The 12,327-nt window shown below is 41.4% G+C and overlaps 1 protein-coding gene across 5 annotated transcripts in view; it reads left to right on the forward strand.

The window, feature by feature from the left end:
• Positions 1-12,327, forward strand: part of STIM1 (stromal interaction molecule 1) — a 198,676-nt gene that overhangs the window by 131,111 nt on the left and 55,238 nt on the right. For all 5 annotated transcript variants that reach the window (XM_038568832.1, XM_038568833.1, XM_038568828.1 and 2 more), the window contains exon 3: positions 8,367-8,481. In XM_038568832.1, the coding sequence (XP_038424760.1) occupies positions 8,367-8,481 (115 nt within the window). The remainder of the gene's footprint in view (positions 1-8,366; positions 8,482-12,327) is intronic.

Consider the following 12,327-nt stretch of genomic DNA (forward strand, 5'->3'; position numbering starts at 1 on the left):
GAGAGAGAAGCATCACTGTAACAGTGGTCTCCAGTACTGCACATTCTTATTACCTTTACATTCCTCTTACAACATATTAAATATATTTATATTTAGGAGAGCTTCATTCACACACAGGAGAGCTTATTTTGTGTTAGGTGCTATTCTAAGTACTTTATGTGAATTAACTCATTTGTAATACCCTCAACATGAGGGTCTTATGAAGTTTTTTACTGGTATCATCTCCATTTTACAAATGGTGTGCATGATACACTGAAATAAGTGATAGAACCAGGGTTCAAACCCAGGCATCCTGGCTCTAAAATCAAGCTCTAAACCATTATGCTACACTGAATCCAAGCCAATGTAACCCTTTGGCTCCTAGCTGAATATCTTTATTTTAAATAGGCTGACATTTTTGGGGCCTTTTTCTCCCTTTTGTGTAGGGGGGATAAAATGCATTGACTAGTTATGGTAAGCTAAGCAACCATAGGTGTTGTAGGGTGAGTGATGTTCATTCAGTTATTTAATAACCACATTCCCTGCTGTGCCAGACCCTGTGCTTGGAGAAGGGCTTTGGAGCTAAATTAATTATTCATTTAGGTGTTCCAGAGAATTTATAAGACACAGGTTAGAGATAAATGACAAGTGAAATATAGTTTCTATATTTGAGTTGCTTAGGGATAGTAAAAGGGAGTGATTGAATAGTAATTATATTGTAATGGGATATGCACTGTCATAGATGTATACTCTGAGAACTAAGAGAACAAATGGAATAGGGCAATTAACTTGCTTGAGAAAGGTCTGGAAAACTTCACAGAGGCAGTAACTTTTTCTCTAGCAGATAAAGAGAAGGAGAAAGCATTTTAAATGGAGCACCTTGTATAAATGCTTAGAGGTATGATGAGTATGGTTTGTTCAAGGAGCCTGAAGTGGCTTGATGTATCTAGAGCAAATGTTGGCAAACATTTTCTATAAAGGGCCATATAGTCAGTATTTTAAGCTTTGTTAGCCATGGTCTCTGTCACAGCTCAACTCTGCCTTTGTAACATGAAAACAGCTATAGACAGTACATAAATGAATGAATGTGGCTATGTTTCAATAAAGCTTTATTTATAAAAAGAAACAGCAAGCTGGGTTTGGCTGTAATTTTTTGACCCCTGGTCTGGAGTGTGAGTGTCTGGTAAGGAGAGAGAATAGCTGCCTGGAAAGTTAGTTTATGACCAAATTGTAAAAGGCCTTGAATATGAGGCCAAGAAGCTCAGGCATTATTCCGTAGATAATGAGGAACCATGAGATTTTAAGTAGGTGCAGTTGGTATACTTTCAGATTTGTACTTTACAAAGGTCATTCTGGTGACTAATGTGGTAGGTGGATTGGCAGAAGTGGGATTAAATGTACAGAGGTGAGTGAGAAACGACTGTCATCTCCATGCCCTTGGCAATAGCTTCTGATATCACTGGGGATAGAAACTTTGCCCTTGAGACATCCAAGGCCCAGCACTTTGTACAAATGGCATTTACAGCTATTATAGCTAAGATGTGGGTCCGTGGTAGATGTCAAAGAGGTGAACAAGAGTTGGGAAGCATCTTAGATCTGGGGCATGTGTCTGTGGGTTCTAGGTTGTGTGTGTGTGTGTGTGTGTGTGTGTGTGTGTGTGTGTGTGTGTGTGTGTAGGGGCCTAAGTGGGAGTGGAGGTGCTGTGGTTTGGTTTGGGAGACATGGAAGATGAGCAGTTAGGAACACAGTTGGAAATAGGGAGGGAGGAGTAATTGATTCTAAGGAAATACCCAGGACATCTGTCTGGATCCCTGCACCCAAAGGTGCGTTTCTCCTCTTCTAGCTTTGTAATCAGCGTGTTCTGTTCATTGCGGAAGCTGGCTGGGCCTATTTTGTTGGGGATTCTAGATAGATGTTTCCCTTCCTATCTATTCTCACCCACATCTCCTCACTACTGCTTCACTTGGGGTGGGCATGGGGTTGCATTCTTTGTGCCACCGCCAGGGAGATCACTTTTCTGAGCTCATAGAGCTAAATATACCTAGTGACAGCTGGTCCCTGCTCTTCAGAGAGCTTTTGAGCTACATGCAGCTCCTGCCGGTGCTACATCCACCATGGTAAGGCAAGACTTTTAGGGAGCCTTCTTAGACCTTCCTGAGAGAAGAGCTACTTGTTTTTGAGTCTGAAATAGTAAATCTTTGTTGTGGGAGCCAAAAGTTGTCTCTTTGGTTTGGTTTTGTTTTTGCTTTTTGTTACCTTTAAACTATATCTTAAATTAGACCTTAGCTATTAGCTGGATGTGGGACAGTGTTCAGAGTAATATATGGCAGTGCCTACCTCAGGTACATTAGACATTGGAGTTCGAGTTCATTACAGCTTGTTTGCTATGTTTATGACCAGATCACTAGGACCTTTATCAAAGCATATATGGTTTGTCAGTAACAATAACACTGGTAAGGGTATATACACAGAGCAGAAGAGCCAACTTTGATGAAGAAGCATTTTCTCTTACTTTCATATTCTTATCTCATCCTCCTGCCAATAATAATGACAACTAATATGAGTGGTGCTTTACAACTTAACAGAGTGCTTTTGTGTGCATCAGGAATCACAAGCTCTCTGCTCTCAGACTAGAGAGCACATGCCTCTTCAGAAGGGGGCAGCTGATTCTCAGCTCTGGCACATTGTTGCCAGGTCAATTTGCAAACCCAGGAGAGATGCCCTGGGGGTGGGGGTTGAAGCACTCATGATCTCCCTCAGCACCAACTCCCCCACCTCCAAGCTGCTCCGGATTACAACGTTTACATCATGTCCTTTGATAGGGACAATTGATCTTTTTCTTAGCTTTAAGTAAAATGTGAATAAAAACATCTTCACAAAATGCTGCATTTTGAAGTTAATTTGTAATGGACAATCTATATAAAAATAATGAGCTTGCCATGCCAACACCAGCTCATGACAAGTCCCTGAGCCGCCATTCCCCTTCCAATCCAATTGTAGCCCTTAAGACCTAGGAACTCAGTGTCTAGATCTTTAGATTTTTTTTTTTTTTTTTTTTTTAAACATAGTGTGGGTGTGCCTGGCTGGCTTAGTCTGTGTAGCCTGCAACTCTTGATCTCGGGGTTGTGAGTTCAAGCCCTATGTTGGGTATAGAGATTATTTAAAGTCCTTAAAATTTTTAAAGAAATAAAGATAGCTTGAAAAGCAGGACTTTCTTGGTATGAAATCTGATTTTCAATATGGGTTCAGTTTAGAAAATGATCTGTTGGCCCTTAAAAGATATGTACAAAGGCAGCTTGTGATTTCTGCAAGCATGTCTCATTTACTTCTCTTAGGTGAGAGGGACGCCCGGTCCTTGTTCTGAGGGGGAAACTGGGTCAGAGAGGCCAAATAGCTTGCCCAAAAGTCATACCAGAAGGCAAGGGTCTGTTTCTACAGGTTGTGCACGCCTTCTATTTATAGTATACTGCCTTTTCTACTCAAAAGGTCTGATTGGTGCATCCCTCCTCTTTGTTTTCTAAGGAGCTCCCTTCAACTCCAGGCCCTTCCTTCATGTAGTGCTTCTGTCAGCCCACGTTCCTCATTTGGCACCGTCTTCTTGTTGACCTTCTTTTCTGATTGCACTCCTTCTTTTCTTGGTCTGCAGCACCGGTTGAGTGCGTGAGCCACGTGCAGGTCCTCCTTTACTTTCTTCCTGTGACTACTCTGCTCTCTGTATGCCTCAGTGGTCAGACTTGGCTGTAAGAAGCAGTCTATATCTTATTGGTTCTCGATAAGTACCTGGTACGTATCATCAGATAGTTTCCTTGAGTTAGCTGGGAATGGCAGGAAATTCCCTTTCTTGGAAATTTTGGCATTTCTGCTCCTACACCTGCATATGATGTATGTTTCTCTAGTCTTAGATTAAGAGAGTCTGGGTTAGAGCCTAGGAGGACTAACATAGGATATACCTGTATCTGGAATCCGAGGGTTACATATTTGAGCTTTTTAAAATATTTGCGAATCCTGACAACTTTTCATTACGCCCACACCACTACGTCATTTTAAGCTAGATTATTGCAGTAGCCACCTGACTGGTTCCCCTGCACCCACCCTTGCCCTCCTATAGTCTACTCTCCATCACGGCATTTGGAACAGTCTCATAAAAAATGTAAATGTTGGGGCACCTGGGTAGCACAACTGGTGAAGTGTTCGACTCTTGGTTTCTGCTCAAGTGGTGATCTTGTGGTTGTGAGATTGAGCCCCGAATTGAGCTCAGCAGGGAGTCTGCCTGAGATTCTCTCTACCTCTCCCTCTGCCCTTCCTGCTCATGCTCTCTCTCTCTCTCTCTGGAATAAATGAATGACTCTTAAAATATATATAAATATTAATATTTATAAATATGATCATGTTGCATCTGTGTTCAAATTCATCCAACAGCTTCCCTCTCAGAGTCCAAATCCAAGTCCTTATAATGGCCTACAAGGGTGTTTATGATCTGGACCCCTGTCACTTCCCTCATTCATCTCCCACTAGTCATTGCCTCTCATTTCTCTTCAGCCCCACTGGCCCCCTTGCTATTCCTTGAACTAAGCATGTTCTTTGGATTTGTCATTCCCTGTGGTTTGGATACTCTTCTTCTAGTTTTCCTGCTTGCCTTTCTCCAACATTCCTTCAGATAGATGCTTGAAAGTTACCTTCTTTTTTTTTTTTTTTTTTAAAGATTCTATTTATTTATTCATGAGAGACACAGAGAGAGGCAGAGACATAGACAGAGGGAGAAGCAGGCTCCATGCAGGGAGCCTGATGCAGGGTTCAATCCCCATACTGGGATCACGCCCTGAGCTGAAGGCAGACACTCAACCACTGAGCCACCCAGGTGTCCCTGAAAGTTACCTTCTTAATGAGACCTTCCTTGACTCCTCTAAAATGACAAGCCACTAATACCACTGATTGTATCTGTTTTGTTTACTACTTACTGCATTTCTAGTGCCCAGAACTATGCCTGGTACTTAGAAATCTCACATCTGTTGACTAAATGAATGAAGGAATTCTGTCCCCAGACTGGCTGTGTCAGACTGTTTGTGACTGTGTCTTCCCTGAGATGTCCCAGTGTCTGCTGTTTAAGGTCTAGTGATCTCATCACTTACGTCTCCAGTGAGAGCAATCAGACTCAATAAGTTTACAAAATTAAAGTTAACAAAATTGTTCTAAGTTAATTTTGAAAAATAAACAGCTGGGATTGACAAGAAATATTCTGAAATATAAGAGCCATGAGAAGAAGGGGTCCAGGCTTTAGAAATTATTACTGAAGTATAAAATAAAATGAAAAGCATCATAAGATAATCAAGTGATAGTACAAAAAACAGAAATATCATTTAGTGCAAAAGAATGCAGAATCTAAAAATGTACTTGAGAATATGCAAGGACTTAATTTTTTTTAAAAAATTATTTATTTATGATAGTCACACACACAGAGAGAGAGAGAGAGAGAGAGAGAGAGGCAGAGACACAGGCAGAGAGAGAAGCAGGCTCCATGCACCGGGAGCCCGACGTGGGATTCGATCCCGGGTCTCCAGGATTGCGCCCTGGGCCAAAGGCAGGCGCCAAACCGCTGTGCCACCCAGGGATCCCAAAAGTCAGAGTTGAGACTTTTTTTTTTTTTTTTTTTTAATTTATGATAGTCACAGAGAGAGAGAGAGAGAGAGAGAGAGAGGCAGAGACACAGGCAGAGGGAGAAGCAGGCTCCATGCACCAGGAGCCCAATGTGGGATTCGATCCTGGGTCTCCAGGATCGCGCCCTGGGCCAAAGGCAGGCGCTAAACCACTGCGCCACCCAGGGATCCCGCAAGGACTTAATTTATTACTAAATACATTTTTCAAAATGAATAAAAGATAATATAACGAATGGGTTTGGGATAAGAGGGTTGCAACCTGGAAAAACTGTTAAAATTTACAACTTATAGCATAAAATGAATTGAATGTTGGATGGCCTAAAAGGCTGTCTATTAAAAAAAATAAAAAATACTTTCATCAGTCTAGTTTTTCTAAGAATTGACGTAATCTTTTTGCTCTAGACTCTTTACCACATCATCTGTGTAATCCTTATTAAAAATAAATTCTCTTACCAATTACAAATGAGACGTTGGAGAGCTGGAGAACCTAACCCTCTGCGTCAAAAGGACTTGAATTTAGTTGCGGCCAGAAGGCACGAATGAAGGGCTGTTCAACTGCTTTCACCTCCTCATCTCATCAGAGGTCTTTACTTACACCATTCCGGCCCCCGTGGGAGTATAGCCAGGTTGTACCTATATCTGGGGTTGGAGAATGTGTCAGAGCTGCCCTTTAGTATGTGGCCATTAGCCACATCTGGCCATTTAATTCTACATCATTTTGTTTTTTAATCTCAGTTTGGGGCTGCCTGGGCAGCTCAGATGGTTAAGTGTCTGTCTTTGGCTCAGGTCATGATCCTATGGTCCTGGGATTGAGCCCCACATTAGGCTCCCTGCTTGGTAGGGAGCCTACTTCTCCCTCTCCATCTCCCGATCCCCCTGCTTGTACTCTGTCTTTCTCTCTTTCTCAAATGAATAAATAATTTTTTTTTAAATCTCAGTTTGTCATACTAGCCGCATTATGAATGCTCAGTAACCACATGTACCTAGTGGGAACTATTTGGACAGGACAGATATTGAACATTTCCATCATTGCAGAAAGTTGTATTGGACAGAGCTACATTATAATTGTAGACATTGTCAAGTTCTTTGTGCTCAGTAGCCTGTACTCTAAGTTGAGAGTGCTCCAGTGTGGACTACCTTCAGACTTCTCTCCTGAGTCATTAAGCCTCAGATGTCTTAATGTCTGCAAAACCCAGGGATGGAAATCACCCCTTGATTACAGGGCTAGGGAATCTGGGTCCATACTGTCAATCATCTATTTCTTTAGTCAATAACATTTACTGATGTTATGCTGGGTCAAGTCCTTTCCTGGAACCCAAAGATAAGGAAAGATGGATAAGAAACATTTCCTGAAAATCTTGCTAAACTGTTTTACAAGGTAGTGATCACAATTGCACTTTTCTTTGATGTTTGAGGCTCTAGGGGAAGCAGTGATTAGTGTTCAATCCTATACATACCAATGAGGTTAAGTATCAGAGGAATGGGTATCTGTGAAGTTAATTACCAGTTAAGTTTCCAAAAGCTCTGATTTCTTCTGCTTTTCTTCTTTCTTGCAAGAATATATTATGAAAAGAAATATCGATAATTAAAGGACAGCATCTGTAGTACCAGAGGAAAATTTAGACTGTAAAGTCATATATCTTGGATTGGAATACAAATCCATCACTTATCAGCTGTAACCTTGAGCAAATGTTTGAGTTATCTAATGCTATATAACAAACTTCCCCAAAACTCAGTGGCTTAAAACAGCAACAACATTTATTTTGTCATTTACCTGCCATTGGGGCATGGAGGCGGGGGCAGCTCATCTATGTCTACTTGGGATCAGATAAAGTAACTCAAAAGCTAGGGGCTGGAATCACCTGAAGTCTCAATCACTCACATGTCTGACTCCTGGACCAGGAAGGCAAACAGTTGGAGATGCTTGGACATCTCTCTGTATTTCTATGTAGTCTTTCCACATGATCTCTCTAAAATGGTGGCTTTTGGGTAGCCAGGCCTCATCTTTGTTGGCTCAGGGCTCTCAAGGCATGTGTCCCAGAAGGGAGAGAACCAGGTGGACTTTGTATTGCTTTTCCAACCTAGCCTTGGAAGTGATTTGACATCTCTGCTGCCACATTCTGTTTGTTAGATGATGAGTCATTCATCTCAGCCTATATTCAGTGGGAGAGGAATTCACCTTTTGTGGGAGGATTGTCATAGAATTGTGGACATATTTGAAAACCATCGTAGCAAGTAATTTAATCTCTCTAAATTTAATGTGATTTGGGGCAAGTTACATTATCTTACAGTATTACTGTTCTTGTTTGTAAAATAAGTGTGATAATTCATTGGTTGTAAAGGATAAGATGAAAAAGTACTGTAGAAGTTCTTAGAATATTGCTTAGTATATAAACAAGTGATCAAAAATTGTTAATGCTCTTTCCCTATCCTCCTTTCTTCCTCTAGCTTATTGAATTCCAGTTAATTATCATTTAGTATTTTCCATAATTATAAAAATATGAGGAAGGAATTTCTTTTCCTTTTTTTTTTTTTCAAGTGAAACATATAACAAGGAAGAAGCAGCGTGGTTGCCAACTAGGCCGTGTGCACATGGAAGGACAGATGAGTGATGTGATAGGCTTGTACATGGGGTGGATGGAATGTGCTGTGGAAAGCTGGATGGCCTGCATGGAGATCCTGGTGGGTTGACTCCTAGTATCTCTTGTGACTTGTGTGCATTTTCCCTTGCAGTTCCTGAGGGAAGACCTCAATTACCATGACCCAACAGTGAAACACAGCACCTTCCATGGTGAGGATAAGCTCATCAGTGTGGAGGACCTGTGGAAGGCCTGGAAGTCTTCAGAAGGTAATAGGCAGCTTGGTTGTCAAACCTAGTTGCTGGAAGGTTTAGAGAAGACAAAAGAAGATGGGCACAACTTGGCCTTAAAAGTACACAAGTATAACATGCTTTGTAAAGAGCAAATTATTAAAATAGTTTTACATATAGTCACTGAATAAGACTGAATTTAGTCACCATGCTGGGAAGAGGGGAAGATGCTCCAAATAGAGCTGGAGCTGCTCTTCATTAGAATTCTAATTGAATTCCATCCTGTCCCTACCCGTCTCCTCACCACCTACCCCACTTTCTGCTGCTTCTCCAGAGATAAGGAGCTCACTGGCCTCCCTCCTTCCACAACTCCGTACTTGGATTATTCAAAGATTGGCTGTACATAAGATAGATTCTCCCTTGAATCTTCTCTTTTCCGGTTAAATAGCCAGATTCTTTGAAGGAAACTTGATTTCTCAGCCTCCTCCTCATCTTGGCTTCCTGCCTGTGAACACTTTTGTTAATGTCTTAGATCACAGACAGCTTCTAGAGTTGGACGCAGGCCCCCAGGTGTGGTTTGACCAGCTTATTGTTGAGCAGGGCCTTCAACTTCTTAATTCTGGACCCTGTGTACATCTGTTAATGCAGCCTGATTAGATATTGGAGCCATCAGCAGTCATGTCATTCTGCAGAGTCATGTTGAACTTAATAAATAAAACTTTATTATTTCTCATGTATAAAACTGTTAAACCATGACTAACAACTTTTTTTTTTTTCCCCCTGGAACATTTGTTTCAGAACTCTGAGTAAAAGGGCATGTCTAATTGTGGGAAGCTTGACAGGGAAGGGAAAAACAGGGCTTTAGCCTCCTCTACATTTCTATCTGTGGCTAGAGTATCTTGTACTAACAAGGTTGGAAACAATCTCTTTGTAGGGTCTCATAGGGTAGGTTTTGATGCTAAGAAGGGTTAAATGTAAGTGACCGCCAGGGCCCCTGCTTTTGTAGATGAGGAGCCTTATTCCTAGATTTGTAAAGTTACTTGTTATCATGCATTTAGTAAATAGGAGAGCCAGGACTTAGACCTGGACCTTCTGCTTGCTTGATCAATACCTTTTCATGCCTTCTTGGTCAAAAGCACTGGTCTGATGGTAGAGAAAACCAGTTCTGGTAGGAAATGAGGCAGTTTTCATTTTTGTTTTAATCATACCTGAGATTATAAAATGTTAGATCTGGAAAGGATCATCTATAATGTAGGTGTAGAACATGAGATTTGAAGCAAGAAGACCTGGATTCTAATCCTATTTCTAGCACAGACAGGCTGATACTTCTTGTTCACTCTGTGTTTTTATCAATTTAGAGGAAGTACAAGTTAGCTATACAGACAGCTTTCTGGAAATTTTTAGGAGCTAAGTTCCTTGTGGGGGCTTTGTTTAATAGCTCCTGAGCGGTTCAGGCTGTCTACTGATGTGAGATCAAGCAGTGAAATGATCTTTGGAATTATATCCTGGCACAGCCAGGAAATATCTCTAATTAGTACTATTTAATTTTAGTTTTCTTTTTTTTTTTCTGTAACAACATGAGGACATGGCGCCTGGGTTTTAAGAGTGGGTTTCAAAAGTGGGAATTTGGAATGAAAGATGGCAGGGGGAGCATTCCTGGCCTTCACAGAAGTAGCTGGGAAGGGAAAGTGACCAAGAGAGGGCAGAAACAGAGGGACAGAATCATAATACTAAAGAGCAGCCAAGACAATTTTCTGGTAAGAACTTTATTCCTGGACTCAGCAACTATTTGGAACACTTCCAGGTATGTTCTAAATGACAGGAAGATGGAAGACAATGGAGTGAGTTTTGAGGTGTTGGTTCCCATTACTGATGAGCAGAGAAACATTCCAGTGCACTCCAGTGACGTAGCATATAGCTGAGCTGAGAGGTGGTGACATGTATGTACCATTTTAGAATTTGCTCACCATATGTCATGCCTGGTAGTTTGACAAGGTAAAAATGAGAATCTTCATATGTACTATTCCTCCCAACAATTTGCTTCATTATTTAGAACAAGGCCCCTAATCTCTGAGTGATGATTTCCAGAGCTACAAAAGGCATGTAATATTCTGGTGCTGGCACAAACTGGCTGGCCCGTTTAGCTAGATGAGATAGATAGCAGCAGTGTTCATTAGTGTGCAGAACATCAGCTGGCTAATGTCAGTACCATTTACATGATTAGTGTTGTTAACATTTTCTGCCTGATGTTGGGAGCCAGTGTTTTTTCAGCGTTATTTAGATTTTAACAGAAAAGCCTGATAATTGCTACATTAGCCAGTTCTAGACTTCAGTAATAAAAACAACAAGAACTAAAAAACGACTCTTAATATTTATATAGTATTTGATAAATGCTAGCCCCTGTTCTGAGTGATTTATATATATTAACTCATTTGTTTCCCATGAAAGTCCTTTGAAGTATAAATACTATGATTGTCTCCATTTACAGATGAGGAATATGGGGCAGAGAGAGTGTTTAATGACATAATGCAATGCCATTCTGTCACTGACTTTCTAGTGCAGACTTCACATGTTAAGGACATAATCCCCAAGAAGAGTGCTCTCACTTCTTTTTTTTTTTTTTTTTTTTTTTTGAAGATTTTATTTATTTATTCATGAGAGACACAGAGAGGCAGAGACATAGGCAGAGAGAGAAGCAGGCTCCATGCAGGGAGCCTGATGCAGGACTCAATCCTGGGACTCCAGGATTATGCCCTAGGCCGAAGGCAGGTGCTCAACCCCTGAGCCGCCCAGGCATCCTAGCGCTCTCAGTTCTGACACCAATCAGCCATAAACTCTGTGTGGTCCCAGCTACTTGTGCTCTACTCTGCTGGCTACGAATCATGGGTTTCCACTATCCCCTCAGGTGGATAATTTGCTAAATGACTCACAGAACTCAGGAAAGTGTTGTACTTATGATTATGATTTTATTATAATGGATTAAAGGGGCCAAAACAAGAGACCAATAGGGTGAGGTCTGGGAGGGTCCTGAATTTGGAGCTTCTGTCTCTTCCCCTCATGGAATTAGGACACACCACCCTCCCAGCACATTAATCACAGTTGTGTTTGCTGTCTGGAGCTCACTTGAGCCTTTGTGTCCAAAGTTTTTATTGAGGTCCTATTACATACACATGATTGATCTAATCACTGGCTACACGGAGGCACTCAATCTGCAGCCTGCTTTTCCTTTCTGAAGGTTGGGCTAGGCTAATATTTCCTGGCCCAAAGACTAATCCACGAGTCACCTGGTTGGTCTTCCTGGTGACTAGCTCCCAATCAGGAGTCATCTCATTAGCTCAAACTCAAGTGTGGGCCCCACCATGAATAACAAAGACATTCCTAACACCAGAGAAATTGACCTGAAGACAAAGACTGCCAAATTCTTTGTTATACAAAATTAAGTAGAAAAGAGCTGAACAAACAGGGGTGAGGAAGGATCAAGAACAAGGGGAACTCCAGGGATCCCAACAGCCTGGACTAGGAAGGGGACTGACCTTTACTAATTGGCAACTCTTAGATGCCTCTTGCTTCATTCATTTTTCATCTAAGTATCTTTGCTCAACACTCAGATATGACAGAGGGAGAATCAGATTGACATAGTTTGGATCACAGACTTATTATGTAGGATAGTGGTAGTGAGAGAATATGTATGGGGCTGGGGGATGGGGGATGGGTTGGGGCGGGGATATCAGTTCTTTAAAGGAAGGGATGCCAGATAGATTTTGTAGAATCTTTGAGAGGCAGAATTGTTGTTTGCATAGTTGAGACAGTGGAAACAGTAATAGTGACCTTAGAGGGGTGGGGGTGGAGGGCACTTTAGAGGATTCTCTAAAGCATGACTTCCAT

Source organism: Canis lupus, chromosome 21 (assembly GCF_011100685.1).
Source record: "Canis lupus familiaris isolate Mischka breed German Shepherd chromosome 21, alternate assembly UU_Cfam_GSD_1.0, whole genome shotgun sequence".
NCBI classification, from domain to species: domain Eukaryota; kingdom Metazoa; phylum Chordata; class Mammalia; order Carnivora; family Canidae; genus Canis; species Canis lupus.